This window comes from Amborella trichopoda, chromosome 4 (assembly GCF_054954075.1).
Source record: "Amborella trichopoda isolate Santa Cruz 75 chromosome 4, AtrichopodaSantaCruz75HAP2 v2.0, whole genome shotgun sequence".
Classification (NCBI taxonomy): domain Eukaryota; kingdom Viridiplantae; phylum Streptophyta; class Magnoliopsida; order Amborellales; family Amborellaceae; genus Amborella; species Amborella trichopoda.
The window spans coordinates 11665811-11685253 of NC_142339.1; the positions used below are offsets into that span (position 1 = coordinate 11665811).

General features: G+C 34.0%; 1 protein-coding gene across 2 annotated transcripts; it reads left to right on the forward strand.

The window, feature by feature from the left end:
* Positions 1-320: 320 nt before the first annotated feature.
* LOC18426871 (uncharacterized) lies at positions 321-3535 on the forward strand. Of its 2 annotated transcripts, XM_088863675.1 has the most exons (3): positions 321-769; positions 880-1605; positions 3098-3535. In XM_088863675.1, the coding sequence occupies exons 1-3, from the start codon at positions 361-363 to the stop codon at positions 3112-3114; spliced, it is 1152 nt and encodes a 383-aa protein (XP_088719801.1). In that variant the 5' UTR covers positions 321-360; the 3' UTR covers positions 3115-3535. The 2 variants fall into 2 exon arrangements, with proteins under 2 accessions (XP_088719801.1, XP_006833566.2); XM_006833503.4 differs by having other exon boundaries at positions 880-3535.
* Positions 3536-19443: the final 15908 nt, after the last annotated feature.

The following is a 19443-nucleotide window of genomic DNA, read 5'->3' on the forward strand; positions in this document are numbered from 1 at the left end:
AAAGTTATTGAAAGTAATCAAATTTTGGTAATGGTCAAAAAAAAAAAAAAAAAAACAAAAAAAACGAAAAGAAAAGTTGAAAAGTTATCAAAAAGCCAAGTCTTGACAACCTATCTCTTCATGGAGACGGGAAAAGAAATCGGTTTTAAGTTTGAAGTTTTGAACCTTAGAAACAAAGACAAAATAAATAAAAAAATCGAAAACCTTTTAGACCTGACAATAAAAATATGAAATATTCTCTAATTCCCCGAACTAGTTTTTGGGTCCACACTTAAATTTTGCCTCCCCTATAAAAGGGACTCGCGAGGAGGGCTTGTAGCAAGCATTTTCATCGGTGCTTGTTTAGTCAATAGAAGCACCATGGAAGCTAAAAAAGGAGCCCTTCTTCCCCACCCTCTGCGTCTTATCCCAATATTATCATTCACTGCTGTCATGTGCTTTTTCGATTTCTCCATGGCCTTAGAGGGCTTCCCATTTTGTAGAGAAAATGAAAGAGTGGCCCTCTTGGATTTCAAAGCTTCTCATTCCAACCCAAATGCTACATTGAAGGTCCAAATGGATTCATGGAAGGGGTTCAATTGTTGTAAGTGGGAAGGAGTGGAGTGTCACAGTTCCTCTTCTCATGTTGTGAGTCTCAGAGTATATAAGACACCTTGGAAGATCAATGGATATACAAACTCTGTAATGCTGAATGCCTCTTCCTTAACTAGACTCAGCCAGCTGCAACATTTGGAACTGAGGTTCTTTGCTGGTGTGTTGCCCATAAAAGGTGAGTCTCGTTCAGTTGATAGATTTATACATATTCTCTTCATCGTTGTTTCGTGATAGTAATTACTGAGCTCTCAAAATTTTCGCATGGTTATTTTATTATGGTTGCAGAACTCTCAAAGCTAAAGAACCTGCGTGAGTTAATCTTTGTTTCCAATGAATTTAGTGGAGGAATTCCTGAGGAGGTGGGTTTGCTCTCTTCCCTTCAGAAACTTGTTCTAAATGGGAATCGGCTTCAAGGACCCATCCCGGCATCCTTTGGTGGCCTAACATTTTTGGTTGAGCTGCGTTTGTCTTACAATGATCTCAATGGAAGAATTCCAGGGGAAGTGGGTTTGCTCTCTTCCCTTCAAAAGCTTTATCTAGATGGGAATCGGCTTCAAGGACCCATACCATCAACTCTGGGTAACTTGTCCCGTCTCAACGTTCTACAACTATATGGGAATCAACTTTCCGGTAGCATACCGGAATCTCTTGGCAGCCTATTATCATTGGAACGGCTTGTACTCAGCGAAAATAAACTTGATGGGAGGATACCATCAACTCTGATTAACTTGTCCCGTCTCAATGGTCTACAATTATATGGGAATCAACTTTCTGGTAGCATACCAGAATCTCTTGGCAGCCTATTATCATTGGAATGGCTTGACCTCGGCAACAATAAACTTGAAGGGAGCATACCGTTGTCTATTGCCAACCTCACCCTCCTTAGAAGATTAAGTCTTGAACAGAACATGTTACAAGGAAACATACCTTCTATATTTGGATACCTCTCCTCTCTTGAAAATCTTGTGCTTGGGAAAAACTACCTGCAAGGTTCTATCCCACGCGAATTAGGTAAGCTTTACACTTTGAGTTATCTTCTTCTCAATGATAATGACTTGTCAGGTGATTTCTCTTTCACAATCTTTGCAAATGTTTCTAGCCTCAAATATGTCCACCTCTCTGCAAACCCTAAGCTAACCATTTCCCACAACAACTTTACTCCTGCTTTCCAGCTTTATAGTCTCAAGTTGTCATCGTGTGACATGAGAAGGTTCGACTTAAGTTCTCCAGGCTTCCTATCGACTCAAAACCAGTTACTCACTGTCGATCTCTCAAAGAGCAAAATTATTGGGAATATCCCCTCTTGGTTACTCGAAAACACTGGAGAACTGTTGTTGGATGGGAATTTGCTCACAGGAGTACAATTTTTGCCTAACATATCTTACGACCTCAATAATTTGGATATCTCTAACAACCCAATCAGTAGGAATTTCCCAAGCAATTTCTCTAGTTATTTTCCAAATTTGCAATCACTTAAAATGTCCCAGAATTTCCTTAATGATGACTTAATGTTTTACATCAATGGCTTTAAGCGATTGAGAGTGTTGGATTTGTCTAGCAACAATATCTCAGGAAATTTGCCTTCCATTTTCCCCTATAACCTCATAATTCTGGACTTATCAAACAACAAAATCACTGGAGAAATACCCCCCAATTTGACCAGAGGACATGACCTCATGTTTTTGAGCCTGTCTAAGAACTCCTTGAGTGGACCCTTGCAATCCAAACATTTCAAATTACCAAATTTGGTATCACTCCATTTAGATAACAATGCATTCAATGGAACCATACCGAGGAACTTGTTGCGGTGTAGTCCATCTCTAACTGTTTTAAATCTTGCGAATAATAAATTATATGCTCCCATGCCAATTGAATTATTTGGGCTTTTGGAAATGAAAGTGCTAATCTTGCGAGGAAATTTTTTCGATCATATTCCACTCAAATTGTGTCAAGTAAAAAGTTTGGCCGTCTTGGATTTTTCCCAAAACAACCTTGAAGGTCCCATACCTCCTTGCTTCAATAATTTTTCTGCATGGACAAATGCATCCTTTATTGGTTCCATTTCATCTCATTATGCCCCATTTTGCCCCTTTTCTACCAAATTTGGTTCTTATTTTAGCCCTTACACAATCTCACGAGAGAAGGTGGAATTTACAAAGGGAAATATATATAGTTATCTCGGGGATGCTCTCAAGTACATGACCGGTTTGGATTTGTCGGAAAACAAATTAAGTGGCCCTCTTCCATTAGACATGGGGCTTTTAAAAGAACTTGCCATGTTGAATCTCTCCAACAATCTTCTAACAGGTCCAATTCCCAAATCCTTTGGAGGGTTATTGGGTCTCTCAACATTAGATCTTTCTTACAATACACTCTCTGGTGAATTTCCTTCTCAATTAACAAGACTTACCCATTTGTCCATCTTTTCTGTTGCAAATAATAATCTATCCGGTGAGATACCTGACACAACGCAATTCTGTACTTTCAATGTGAGTTCTTTTAGTGGAAACCCAAACCTGAATACACAAGGAAAGAGGTGTTCGACAACTCTGTCATCAAATGTGTCAACTGCATCGAGCGATAATGATGGTGAAGATGAAGATGAAGATGAAGATGAAGAGGAAGGGTGGGTGGAGATGACACCTGCGTTCTATGCTTTCATTGCCTTGGGTTATGCTATTGGCATATGGGGAGCACTAGCCTTTCTTTTTTTCGGCAACAAGAGAGGACATGCTTGTGTGAGGGCCATGGACGCAATAGTCTCCCGACTTTTTCGTGCATTTTGCCATAAACATTAGTCATTCGACTTCTTCTCCTGTTCACACACAATAATCCAATGGGCAACAATGTTACCATGTGGCATAATTACTCTATTGTATTGTTGTAAGATATGTAAAGGTTCGGTCAAAAGGTCATTTTTTATTCATTCCCAAATTGCCCATCGGATTGAGGATCTTCGGAATGCTTGTTATTTTTTATTTTAACTTATTTTTTTCTAAAGTAAGGCTGTAGAGTCTTGTTTAATGCGGTCCAAAGATAACAACCGGGTTATACCTTTGAAAGAATAGAACAAAATTCGAACAACTCGGTTTAGAGAATATGAAGGCCATTAGATGGAATAAGATCACGAATGGACATAAAGCCACATTTTTATGTAATCTTGGTGTATCAAAGAGTCTCTCAAGAACTTCTTTCAATTGTTCCCCCTTCAATTCCCACGATTAATATATCCAAAAAAGAAAAAAGAAAACAACTTTTCAATTGCAAAATTTGACTTTCAATTTAGTTTACAAGGCACAGTCTTGCTTAACGTAAATTATAACCATATTTTTCTCTTTTAAATGAAAAGGAGCATGAACTATTATTGTACGACCAGGCCACTTGGGAGGAAGGATTTTCTTGATTTAAATTTTTTTTACAAAAATAAAAAAATAATAAGCTAGATCTTAAAAACTTGATCTGACCATCCAAAACCTAGCAAATGAACATCCAAATCTGAAAAAATGCATATTGGTTTTAATTTGGAGCCAAACAAGTAGTTTTGTATGTATCATGGGCATGGAGAAGGAATGCAAAAAGATACTAGATGTTGAGAAAGTGCTGATGTTGAGAAAAAGTTACAACATCAGTACTCTTCTTAGGTTAGGTTAGTTTTCAAACTGCAAAACCTACCTTATAACTTAAGCGTAGTCTAAGTGACTCACATCCATTGGATTATTGATTATTATGTCAGAAAATGAGCAACAAAATTGTTTTAACGTGCTGCGATCCAGCTTGTGAATCACTGATCCAGACTAGGAATCAGCAGGGACTGAACCGGTTTTGTAAAGGTATCGGTTATAGCCGGTTCCCTGCATCAAATTCCTCATTTCACATTTCTTTTTTCCCTTTTTTTATGCTTATCTAATGTTTCTTTAGTTCCGCCCTATTTTTATTTTTATTTTTTAATATTTTTCTAGATTGCCGATCCAGTTATCTATCACAGATTTATGTGGTGGACCATTTACCCCATAGATTGAGGTTTTAAAATACTAGTCCATAAAAAGGCAATTTGAAGGTGCATGAGATGGTAGTTCCAAGGGCTACATCAAAAGGCAGGTGCAACAGACTTTTTCGTAATAGGCCTCATGAGAACTTTCTTTTAAGAAAATAGACATTAAAATATTTTATTTTTGAGTTTAGCACTCCAACTTTTTATAGTGAGCCAAATGAAACTATTTGCTCCTCATAAAAGAAAAATATTAAAAGTTTCTTTTACCTTCCATGCCTTTCCTATTTATAAAAAGTATTTTATTAATTTAAATGAGATTTTGTTTCATTTTTCGGACCAAGAGAACATAAAAAATGAGGGTAATTTGTATACAATGACAGTCCATGAGTATAATTCTTAAAAATGGTGGCGTATACGTAGTATTCCCTAAAAATATATCTTATTACAATAGCATCATTCTATAAATATAATTATAAATAAAAGCCTAAATTTTCAAAGGAGGTGGCCAAATCCACTGCGTGATTCCCTTGCTTACATTTGTGGGCAATCTTGGAGGACTATATTCTTTTGTATTTTCAAATAAGGTCTTTGCAACCTTAGAACAATATGTCGCTCCAACCTTATTGTACAGGGAAAAGTTTATATAAGGGTAAGGTTCTAAATAATCAAATTAAGGTGCTCCTCGAAAATTCACTCGAAGAGGTTGCTTTGATGCTGAGTAACCCTCAATTCTATCATCTCAAGCTGAAGATGTATGGACATGAGATAAAATATATTTCAAGTCTTATAAATAGTGCATCTTGTAACGTATTACTAGACCGTCAATTTTCAATATTTTCAAATATTCATCGATTTGTTAGGTCAACACTATTTTTGAATATTTAAATATTATAATTAGAGATGAAAATAAATTTTAAAGTCATTACTAAGATTTTGTATACTGAAACAACATGAAGGTGTGCCTTACTTTGATTGTTTGTAATTTCTTATACAAACCACACCCTTTAATAAAAGATCTATTACATTTTTGTTTATGTAAACAGAGGAGGAGGGTGTTGTTTGTATATATCTCACCTTTAAATAGTTGAAGTAAGGCGCATCGCTAAATCAGTTCAGAACACGTAATTGTGAAGATAGAGGCGATCTATAAATACCTGAACATCTTAAAAATAGACTGTTTTAGATAATATGTTACAAGTTGCAGTAATCTTAAAACTTGAAGACGTTCGTATCTATATATTTCAAGGTTTTTACCAATTTTCCAAAGAGTTTTTAAAGTGCGCATTACTTTCACAGTTAGGGGTGACAACAGGTCGGGTCCGGGTTTCGTAATCCAGGCCAAAATTTAGACCCATACCCAGACCTGTTGGGTCCCTGTGACAATAATAATGTAGGTCAATATTATGACAATATTGTGACAATATTGTCAATATTGTGACAATATGAACATCTAACACGTGCATAATGACACATGATTGCAACCATATATCCTATGACTATGGGTATGGGTCGGGTCTGCTAGACTCAGACTCTGACCCGAATAGTGCTAATGGCGAATCGTGCTATCATTCTGAAATGGATTCACACAATAAATAGTGTTATTGCTAAAATTGTCCATTCACATCAAAGGCTTCTTGAATGCATCGGGATTGTATTTTCTGCCATAATCTATGTTTTTATATTTTAAAAAAGATGAAGTTTCTATAAGGCCTAGGATTTTATGAAAACAAAATAAAGGTTCACCTCAAATCCTTATTCGGAAAGTCACTTTTGGTAACGGAAATCTCCATGATGGATCTAAAATCAATTTCCAATACCGACAATAAAATTTGAAACAAAAATACTGATATAGAACTTGTGGATCTATGGACATATATTTTTAGGATGAAATGTGTGGTCTAAATAATTTATTATAATATATATTATTTTTTAGAGCTTAAAATCCTCATTTCTTTTTACAACCATAATTTTCAAGCCGAGTTAATTCATGTAAAAGTTTTCCAATGCTTGAATTGTAAATATCGATGAGTTATGAGTTGAGACTTTAGTTAGTTTGATAGAGCTGCAACCCTATCAAATTATTTTCCTTTTTAAGACATCCCCATCTCTTAATCAATTTTTCTTAAAACCATTTTTTTTCAACCCTAACAGAATCTTCTCCCATATATATCATGTTAGCCCACTAGGTAACATCTACAGTGTATGCCCAATGGTCAGATTGAATCTAAGCTGATCCAATAGTCATGATTGTATTTCGTACTTAAATTTTAAGAAATACAAATCACTTGAAATTTTTAGTGTCTTTTCTTTTCTAAAACGGAGAATCTAATATCAAAAGATAATTTACAAAAAATAATTTAACTAAAATACCCCTGAAAAATTTAAATTTTACAAATTATTTTTTAACTATTTTTATTAAGTGTGCCTTCATTGGAAGAATGGATGCACGAAATTTCATGTGATTTGAACTTGTAAAAAAAATATTAAAATGATATTATGAAATGTGGTCATGACCGTTAGATTGGCCCATATTCAATCTAGGCTGTTGGGTATACATTGTAGTTGTCAGCTAGTGAGCTAACATGACCTTATATCTATCTATCTATATATATATATATATATATATATATATATATATATAATCTAAACTTCACAACCGTTGAAGGGTGGATTTATCAATTTTCTTTTTTATTTTTTAAAGAAATTTACTTTTATGGGGCAATTTTATAAAAATATTATTACAAGATAAATGGTACTTTTGTGATCTTCATAATGAGTAAAATGGAAATTTTAACTAAAGGACAATGCACTCTACAAATAAAATTTCAGCACTATAACTTTTAAAATGCCATTGTACTTTTGTGAAAGTTTCAAATTTGCCCTTGCTTGTTGGTAAACTTACTTATTTAAATAATTTTTTAATAAAAAAAATGATTATTTTGATAAATACACCCATCACAATCCCTTCTAATTCGAACCTTATATATATATATATATATATATATATATATATATATATATATAAAACTAACAATAGCTGGCTAGCTATAATGAATAGTAATATAGGTAGAGTGAGAGCAGTCTGATCTTCATCATGCAGTTTAGAATGCATATCGCTGTTTTTTTTTTAATTATTTTTTTATAAATCAAATCATAAATAAATTTTAGACATCCGTACTAAAAAATAGGATGCACAAATAAAAGCTATAAAAAATATTTCCCAAAATATGAAATGACCGAAATACCCCTGAAAAAAGATAGGGGTATTTTGGTCATTTTAAGTTATTAAAAATAATTTCTTTTATATTTTTATAAGTTGTGCAATAGTGTTAGATATATACACCCAAATTTTCATACTAATCAGAATTATATAAAAAATATTAAAATTAAAATATTGATGTGCATTTAGAACCGCATGATGAAGATATGATGACTTCCATTCCACCTATATACTCTTCATTATGGCTGGCTAGCTGTTGTAAGGTTTACCATATTTATATATATATATATATATATATATAGAGAGAGAGAGAGAGAGAGAAAACTAACAATTGCTAGCCAGCTATAATGAATAGTAATATAGGTAGAGTGAGAGCCGTCAGATCTTCATCATGCGGTTCAGAATGCATATCACTATTTTAAGTTTAGTTATCTTTTAAAAATCAAATCATAATTAAATTTTAGACATTCGTACTAAAAAATAGGGCGCACAAATAAAAAACTATAAAAAATATTTCCCAAAATATGAAATGACTGAAATACCCCTGAAAAAAGACAGGGTTATTTTGGTCATTTTAAGTTATTGAAAATAATTTATTTTATATTTTTATATGTTTGGTAATAGTGTTAGATATATACACCCAAATTTTCATACTAATCAGAATTATATAAAAAATATTAAAATTAAAATATTGATGTGCATTCAGAACCGCATGATGAAGATATGACGACTTCCATTTCACCTATCTACTCTTTATTATAGCGGGCTAGATGTTGTAAGGTTTACCATATTTATATATATATATATATATATATATAGGAAAAAGATTTGGTGGGTCGGCTCGCTTATAGAAAACCTATGAGCCGAACAATTGTGATTAATTCATACTTTAAAACAGACGTGAAACCTTCAGAATCTTTATCAAATCACAACACCTCGTGCATCGAACTCTCTCTTTATAGGGTCCCTCGTTCTCCCTCTCTCTCTCCTTCCTCCACCCTGCACGCACACAGCAGCATTCTACCCCTCTTTCTCCCATGAACTTGCGAGCTGCAGCACCTTGCCCCTCTCTCTCCTGTGCAGGGTGCTACTGCTCACATGCTGGGTGGAGGAGGGAGAGAGAGAGTTCAGGGTTCACAAGAGAGAGAGGGGCAGGGTGCTGCTGGTCGCGTGCAGGGTGGAGGAGGCAGGGTGGAGGGGAGAGAAAGAGAGGGAGAACGAGAGTTCAGGGTTCATGGGAGAGAGAGGAGCAGGGTCTATTGCTCTCGTGCAGGGTGGAGGAGGGAGAGAGAGAGTTTAGGGTTCACGAGAGAGAGTAGGGCAGGGTGCTGCTGCTTGCGGGTTCATGGGAGAGAGAGGGGCAGGGTGCTGCTACTCGCGTGTAGGGTGGAGGAGGGAGAGAGAGAGAGAACGAGAGTTGAGGGTTCATGGTAGAAAGAGAGTGAGAACGAGAGTTTAGGGTTCATGGGAGAGAGAGAGAGAGAGAGAGAGAGAGAGAGAGATAGAGAACGAGAGTTTTGGGTTCATGGGAGAGAGAAGGGTAGGGTGCCGCTGCTCGTGGGTTCACGGGAGAGAGAGGGGTAGGGTGTTGCTGCTCACGTGCAGGGTGGAGGAAGGAGAGAGAGGGAGAGCGAGGGACGCTAGAGAGAGAGAGTTCGCTGCACGAAGTGTCAGTGATTCATAAGGCATCATGTCCATTGGAAAGTATGAATTAATCACAGTCGTTCGGCTCACAGGTTTTCTATAGGCGAGCCGGCTCATCAAATCTTTTTTCCACACATATATATATATATATATATATATATATAAGGAAAGCTTTCTATGTTCCCCTTACAACATAGAAGTTCTATCCTCCCTCTTATCTAACCGTCCATTTTTTAATGGAGGGCTAAGACTACTCCAATCACATTGTCACGTCTCTACACTGTTTTATTTTTAATTTTTTTCAGCAAACTATTTTGACAAAAAAATTTTGACATCCATTCCTCTATTAATCTTGCACTATCGAAAAATATAAAAAAAATACTTTCAATAAGATAAAATGACCAAAATACCATGAAGGATTCAAGAGATATTTTGGTAACTATTTTTTATCAAAACATTATTGTTAATATTTTTTATAGGTTTACCCCAATGAGAAGATGACACGTACCAAATTTCTTATTCAGAAAATTTTTATTAAAAAAACTAAAAATAAAATGACGTCGGATCTAAGATCAAACGGTGAGTGACTCTCTTGATAAAAACTGGATGGCTAGATGGTAGGGGGTGGATAGAACTACTATGTTGTGCCACAAGTGGTGTAGCTTAATAAAACCCATATATATATATATATATATATATATATATATATATATATATATATATATGGGTGTGGTTTCAATAAGGTTGCAACCTTAAACAATCCAATTAAGGTGCACCTTCAAATTTGATCATAACATATAATTTTGATGTAAAATATTCTTAGAATTATCTCAAAATCTATTTTCATATATAATTATAAAATTTTAAACTCCAAAAATGGTTAAAATCAAGTAGATCTATAAACATATGAAAATTTTAAAAATGGATGGTCTAGATAATGTGTTGTAAGATGCATTATTTCTAGGACTCAAAATATTTTTTTCCTTCATAATCATATATCTCGATGTCGAGATGCTCAATTAGAGGGTTTTTGAACATTAAAATAATTTTTTCCATTGGATTTTTGTGGTGCATCAATAGTTCTACATTTTAAGGTACCGTATATATATATATATATATATATATATATATAGGAAGTTTTGGGATGTTCCATTTTTGGATTTGTTTTTCAATATTATCGATAATAACTTCTTCCTTATTATTTACAGGAAGTGTGCTGGGAGAAGTTGTCCTACTAGATAGTGTTTTGAACGAATTTGCCATATTCGATTTTCTAGTCTTAATTTGAGTCAACTGGAAACAGTCACTACACCTTCCCTGCCTTCTGGCTCAATGGCGATCTTCGGGACACAGTGACTTTTGATTTGACTTAAAATCTAGATTTGCACAGTTAATCAGTTTACCACTGAATAGAGCTTGGCTCTGATACCATTATATAAAGAACTTCGCTTTAACTGTGGACATTATATAAAGCTTGTCAAACCATTATATATAGAACTTGGCTTTAACTGTTGTTAATCAGTTAAACAAAACAACAGAACCATAACAATAAAATGCAAAGTAACAAGAATATAATAAGCAACACAACATGAACAATAGAACCGGGACTAATAAAACATATAAACAAAAAACTTGCATAATATAAGCTTGATACACTACCAGGGTAGTTCACTTATGCTCAAGCCAATACACTCAATACACAAGTACTCTGACCAATGCTGAAAAAACTCTCATACTCAAACTTAATAAGCTCTCTGATTCTTACTCAGACAAGCACTCAAACACTAAGACTCTTACCTTTAATTTATGTGACTTCCACCTTTTATAGATGGGAAGTAGCCAGATTTGAACTGGTTTAAAATCTGCACCGACCTCTTTAATAATGTACTGACACCTTTTGGAAAAATAAGATTCCATTTGCATAGTGGAAAGGTGCCACATGTTATTGCTATAGTAAAACTTTTGTCGATAGCTATAGTAATCTGTCGGTGGCTATAATACCCTTGTATTTTGTTGCTGGTTTGAGGGACACGTGTCCTGTGTAAGTTTGGAATCGTACCGTCCCTGCTTCAGAATTATTTTAGTTCATTGGAGGAAAACTGATCCCTGCACAGTCATCACTATTTAAAGGGCTATAATCCTTAGTCTCCTCTTCTTCTTTTTTGATGTAGACATTTTATCAACATCTTCTTTGAGTGTTAATAATAGCTTTATGTTAAGTTCTACCTTTGATAATTTTGGATTCTTTTGTTACATTGTTGCAACATATTCTGTTACATCCAAATTAGAATTTTGTGAGGAGGAAGGTACTAATTTCATATAATTTTTTTCCAGATCCAGGGAGTTATTTTTATAGCTGTCCCACCATTTTACCGATATTTGTCGGCGTAACTCTAGGATATAATCTCATCTGTCCGTATTGTCTTCTGAGAGCTGATATGTCCATTTAAGAATCCACGGGGCCTAATATAAGGCCATGAACTATAAATGATGGTCTTTTTTTAAACAATGTTTAATGTAACAAGAGAACTTTCTATGTGATACTTGCACTTTCGAAGGAAGTCTCTGGCTGCATGATCCCCATTAAAAGAATCAATTTTTTAACCAGTTAGGGAATTCTACAAGTTCAATTATTTTAAACTGCACATACCAACTATGTGAATTCTTGCTATTTTGATAGGCAAATACTTCATCCCATACTTTTATATAATCGAAATAATGGTGGGACTTAATTTTAAATCCTCTGGTATTTTAAAATCCTTTGTTTTAAAGGATCAAGTCCTCAGTCTCTATAAGAGATGATCTTATGAATTTGGAATTTTGAGTATGTAATTTCCGCGTCATTATTTCTATAGTAGTGAACTATAGTCACCGATCCTATTTCCATGAGAATGGCCTCATACCATTCTCTATATTTTTCTTCCATATTGGGATGCATGTGGTTTAGTGAATATATTGCTATTATTTCGGTAGGATTTTTTATTCTGTGATCATTTTCAACGACTATGAGTGGTATATAAGTCGTCTCAAGAAAAGAAGTTCTATTAGCACTCTGACCTGGACTACTAGTGCTTAAAGGAGATTGCTGAGGATATATATCAACCACTTGAGCTTGCTTGCACTCGGAGATGTTGATGGTATAGCCAGGCCTTGACCCGAACTGAGAACTATATCCATTGGGTGATTTTGATTTTGCATTCTCCTGCCTTCTTTGCAAAAATTCTTGGGTCAAAAAGTCAGAAAGATAGTTGCTTTAACCAATAATGTGTTCAATTTTAAATTCAAATGCTGAAATGCCTTGCCATCGAGCAAACATTTGTTTTGAGACGAGTTTGTTGAGAAGAAGTCCTCTGATGTCCATTAAATCATCTAGGCTTTGATACCATTATATAAAGAACTTGGCTTTAACTATTAACATTTTATAAAGCTTATCAAACCATTATATAAAGAACTTGGCTTTAACTGTTGTTAATCAGTTAAACAAGACAACAGAACCAGAACAATAAAATGCAATGCAACAAGAATATAATAAACAACGCAACATGAATAATAGAACCAGGACTAATAAAATATAGGAACATAAAACTTACATAAGATAAGCTTGATACACCACCAGGGTAGTTCACTTTTGCTCAAGCCAATACACTCAATACACCAGTACTCTGACCAACACTGGAAAAGCTCTCACACTCAAGCTTAATAAGCATATGATTCTTCCTTTGACAAACACTCAAAGACTCAGACTCTTGCCTTTAATGTATGTGGCTTCCTCCTTTTATAGATGGGAAGTAGCCGGATTTGAAATGGTTTAAAATCCGCACCGACGTCTTTAGTAAAGCACCGACACCTTTTGAATAGTGCACCGATACTATGCAAAAGTAAGATTCCATTTGCATAGTGGAAAGGAGCCACGTATTCTTGCTACAGTAAAAAGCTTGTCGGTAGCTATAGTAATCAGTCGGGTGTTATAATACCTTTGTATTTGTTGGTGGTTTTAGGGACATGTGTCTTGAGTAAATTTGGAGTCGTACCGTATCTGCTTAAGAATTTATTTTAGTTTATTGGAGGAAAACTTATCCCTGCACAATCATCACCATTTAGAGGACTATATCCTCAATCTCCTCTTCTTCTTTTGTTGATGTAGACATTTTATCAACATCTTCTTCAAGTGCTAATAGTAGCTTTCTTTTAAGCTCTGCCTTTGATAATTTTGGATTCATCTGTTGCATTATTGCAATGTATTCTTTTACATTCATATTAGAATTTTGTGGGGAGGAAGGTACTAATTTCATATGAAATTTTTCTAGATCCAGGGAATTATTTTAATAGCTGTCCCACCATTTTACTGATATTTGTCGGCGTAACTTTAAAATATAATATCATATGTCCATATCGTCTTTTGAGAGCTGATATATCCATTTAAGAATCCAAGGGACCAGATATAAGGCCATGAAGTATAAATGATAGTTTCTTTATAAACAATGTTTATTATAGTCAGAGAACTTTCTCTGTGATACATGCATTTTCGAAAGAAGTATCTGGCTGCATGATCCCCATAAAAAGATCTAATTTTTTAACCAGTTAGGGAATTCTGCAAGTGCAGTTATTTTAAACTGCACATACCAACTATGTGAATTCTTGGTATTTTGATAGGCAAATACTTCATCCTATGCTTTTATATATTCGAAATAATAGTGGGATTTCATTTTAAATCCTCTGGTATTTAACATCCTTAGTTTTAAATGATGAAATCCACAGTCTCTATAAGAGATGATCTTATGAATTTGAAATTTTGAGTACGCATCAGCACCATTATTTATATAGTGGTGAACTATAGTCACCGATCCTGTTTCCATGAGTATGGCCTCATACCATTCTCTACATTATTCTCCCATATTGGGATGCATGTGGTTTCGTAAATATATTGCTGCTATTTCAGTAGGATTTTTAGTTTTGTGATCATTTTCAATGACTATGAGTGGTATATAAGTCGTCTCAAGAAAAGAAGTTCTATTAGCATTTTGACCAGGACTATTAGTGCTTTAAGGAGATTGCTGGGGAGATATATCATCTCTTGAACTTGCTTTCTTATTAGAGCACTTGGAGATGTCGATGGTGTAGCCAGGCTTTTACCCCGACTGAGAACTATATCCATTGGGTGATTTTGATTTTGCTTTTTCCAGCCTTTTTGTGAAAATTCTCGAGTAAAACAGTCAGGAAGATGGTTACTTTTATCATTAATGTGTTCTATTGTAAATTCACACGCTAAAAGGATACCTTGCCATCGAGAAAATATTTGTTTTGAGACGAGATTTTTTACATATTTTTCAAGGATATCCTTAGCTGCCTTACAATCAGTATGAATATGGAAACATTGATTCAACAGGTCGCTCTGGAATTTAGTTACACAATGTACAATAGCAATAATTTCTTTTTTAACTATGGAATAGTTTTTTTGAGCTGGGTTCCAGGTTTTTAAAGTATATCGGACTAATTGTTCTTGCTCATGAAGTTTTTGTTTAAGTACGCCACTAGCCCCTGCTCTGGTATGTTCGTCAGTTCAATCAAGATGGCTCTTTTTTAACCATTGAAACAAAGGTTTAGCGTCTATAGCAAGGTCCTTATAAAAATCAGCGATATAGTTTAGGCAATCAAGAAACTGTTGAAGTTCGATTTTGTCCTTCATGATATTTGGGAATTTTGACACATATTCAATTGCCCTATCAATGGGAATAATCCTTTCTTGATAAACGTTATGTCCAAGAAACCTTATTTTTTTTTGGAAAATATTTATCCTTTTGCTGATACCACCAACCCACCATTTTTAACAGCTTTTAAAAATGTGCTTAGATATTTCTAATATTGATCAATGGATTCAGAAATAACAAATACATCATCAATGTATACAATCATGAATTTGGTATAAGGATTGAATATATCATTCATAATGTTTTGAAATTCAGATGATGCATTTTTTGAACCAAAAGGCATACTGTTCAATTCATAATGTCCGAAAAGAACATTAACGGTTGTTTTATACCTATCTTTTTCTATTAGTTAGATTTGCCAATATCCAGATTTTAAGTCAAACTTTGAAAATACGCAAGCATTTATAAATCTATCTAAGAGATCTCTTTTATTTGGAAATGAATACCAAATCCATCTTAATGAATTTTTTAATAGTTTATTACTTATAACCAATCTAAGGGCTCCTCTTTCTCTTTCAGAAGTCTACTCAATATAAAAGGTTGAGCAGCTCCTGGGTGAAGAACTTTTTCTGATAAATTTTTTATAAAGTAATTATAGTATTTTTTTTTACAAATTTCAAGGAGCTTACTATTTATTTGAATAGCCCTTGCTTTTGTAGGTATTTTCCGCTCAACGAAACCTGGTTCATAAGGAAGGTCAACTATATGTTCTTTTCTATTTCAAAAAGCGTCGGGGACATAGGAGCATATTTCTTTTTCAAGAACTGTTTTGAAAGTACTAATTTTGTTTTGTATTTCTAGAGATACTAATTTTTCTTCAATGGTTTTATACTCGATCTCTTCTTTTAGATAAAAAAGAAATTTTTCCTTAGTAGAGATTTTGTTCTTAATGTTATTTATTTCATTAACTCTAGGCTTATCTTTGAAGGTAAATTTTACCTCATGTCCCTCAATGTTAGCCTCAATACCGGTACCATCAATTTTGATAGGGTAAAGCATATTTATGAATGAGGTTCTAAGAATAATTGATTGGCTTAATTCTTTAACCATGATAAAAGGAAATTTAAAACATACTCCATTATTGCAAATTACCGCATCAGATAATTTATAGTTTATTAACATTTTACTTCCGTCAGCGGTGTTTAAAATTTGGGTAATTTTACTAAAGTATTTTGTAGGGACTAGGCCCTCATTTATACAGTTTAGATCTGCTCCAGAGTAAATAAGAGCAGTGGTTTGGAAACTATATTCCTTTTGTACTACTATTTTAAGGATAGTAAACCATCGTTGAGTTATGATTTTGTCTAAAAGGTTGACATATTCACAATTTTGAAGTTTGATTTTTTCGAGCATGTTACGTTTGTTTGAAGTTTCATGGTCATCATTTTCTAAAACTTTTGGAAGTGTATCTTTTGCTTCAGGTGGTAGAAGATTATGGCGATATTCATTGATCAAGTTGTTGAATTCTACTTTAGTATTTTCATCATGAATACCTTCTTGTGTAATAAAAGTAGCAATTGCCATTTCCAAGATTTGAACTCTAGTTTTCAGGGTTATCAATTCATTGAGAACTTCATTTGTCTCATGTTTTAACTCAGGAATTGAATGTTCCCTGATAGTTTGAGTTTTGTTTTGAACCCTTTTTACGATGTCATGGAAATTGTATTCTTCTCTTGGTGGTACGAGAGAAGGTTTTGGAGTAGTAGGTCTAGATGGATCTTTTGCCATGTCGATATATTGAACCAAAGCTTCCTTTTTAGCCTCTAGGTTACTAATTTTGTCAATCAGGTCAATGATTAAACTTTCCTCTATTATAAGAGTATTTAGGTCTAAACCATTCATATCAATGATAGCCTTGTAAAAATTGCATTGGCAAACATTTCTAGGATTATCATCATCATCTAAATCAGAGTAAAAGCTAGTGAGGATCAAATCCTCATCATTTATTTTTTCCAATTAAAATTTCTCCATCAGAGTTAGAAGAGCTTATCATAATTATTTCTATTCACTAAAAGAATAAAAAATAATTGTTTTTTGATATCTTCGTTGATTTGAGTGCGTTGATTTTATTTTTAACTCTGCATTTACTTTTGTAAGGATCTACATTCCCGCAGTTATAACAAACTGGTATATTACTTTTTCCCTTTTGTTTGAGTGATCTTGCATAAATCTTTTAAGAAATGTTTATTGTCTTCCCTGCGATTGTTTAAATTTTGACTTTTGTAAATTCTTGTATTTTTCTTTGTGAGAGGGTTTAGAAGAGGGTAAAGTATTATACTCAAACTGTTCACAAAAATCTCATAGTTATTTCTTCCCCGTCATTCTTTGTTTTTCTAATTGTCTTTGAAGTTTCAGGTCTGTGCACAAAGCAAGGCCTTTAGCACAGATTTCTACTAATAATTCTCCAATGGTATAAAGGGAATAGGGAATAATTCCTCCATGTTTATTTTTGAGCCGTGTTTAACCTTTTCAGCAAAAACATGGGGAAGTCGAGCTATAAATTTTTCATTCCAATGATCTGTCTTACTATCTTCCCTAGATAATAACCTAGAGTAGAAAACATCTTCATACCATTTAAAATGAGAAAGTGTTGGGCAACATAAATTTGAAAGCATATCTTCTAATCTAGCGGCTAAAAGAGCCGTACTTCCAACAAAGTGAAGGGTGATAGTGTAGATCAATGTTTTAATTGCATCACCTTCATCAACTACATTTTCGTACACCTGTCCAAGGCCGACTTCAGTTTTAATAATCCATTGTTTAGTAGTATTTAGGATTTGTTCATTTGCAGTCTCATCCATATGAAAATCCCACCATCTTCTAAGCCATCCTGTAAAGCCACATATGATAGCTTTGATAATTTTATGTTTCCACTTACTTTACAAACTGTGGCATACATTGTCACGTGTTTTATTAGATCGGGGATCTGATTTTCAGACAAGCCATCTATATTCCAATTTACAATTGACCTTTCTGAATAGGACACAGAACTAGAAATAAGATATTCTTCTATTTGGAGATCAACAGAAGTGGGTCTAGGATAATGCATTCTAGTTTGGGCAACTAGCTTAGTTTTCCTCCCATAATCTATTTTGTTAAGATCGAAGCTTTTTGTTTTAAAAGCATTTTCTATCTCAGAAATTTCTTAGTTTGTATAATTCTGATCTTTTTGGAGAACTTGTAGCTCACCGATAAGAGGTTTTCCCTTCTCATTAATATTCAGTTTTGCAAGTCTTTTGACTAACTCATCAACCAATTCTTTATTATCTTCTTTTTTCTTTATTTATTGCATACTGAATTTTCGTGCTTCTATACTTGGTGGTGGTTTGAATAACACTGCTTCCTTTTGATTTTCTTCTTTCTTTTCTTTCCGTACAGATTTCAAATTATTCAAGACATTTTCAATTCTAGTGGTATGTTTTCCTATAGTTTGTAGGACGAGATTTGTGTAATTATTCTGTTCTATGATGTGTGGTATTCCCTCTAATTTGGCCATATGATTTTCAAATTCCTTAGGCCCCAACTTAAAGGGCGAAGCTTTAGTTTCAAGCTTCTTTCCTTGTAATTGTAAACTCGTTATTAGGGGATTGATAGATTCAACAGTTTCACCTTTGATAGTGTGAAAGGTTTGAAAGACCTTTTCAGCCATATTTATTTTAAATTTTGGAAGCTTAATCCCTTCTTTTTTAGGATATACTTAAGCCATTTGAAGAATTTCACATTCCTTCTATGTTGTATCATAAATTTATTAAACTTTTTATGAAAAGCATCCCTTAATTCTTCCTTAAATTCTTGGAAACCCCATTCCCTTATGAGTCTATTTTTTTCCGAAAGGAAATCTCTTTTAAACCATTCTTTATCAATGACAAACTCGTCTTGACTTTAGATTGTAAGTAGATCAAAGTCAAATTTTGATAGGGTTGACTCTTCTGGTTTAGTTTGAGAAGAACGAGGAGTGTTAACTCTATATACTGGATGTTGGACTTGATTTGAAGCTTTTCTAAGTCCTTATAGGATTATTCTATCATTATGGGTTTTTTCATAATCTGATTGAGGAATATAGGAGGTTAAGTTCTTGGCGGATTAGGAAGTGTGATGGAAATACTTAGTCTAGTTTTTCTAGACGATGGAAATTGTAATTCAATTTCTCCATCCGGGTATTCAATTATTTGTTCAGCCTCTCTACTTTCAGGAATCTTAGTCTGATTTTCAGAGTGAAGAGACTATCTTTCCTGTAATTTAACTTGTGCCCAAGGTAAATACTTAGGTATAACCAGATTAGATTT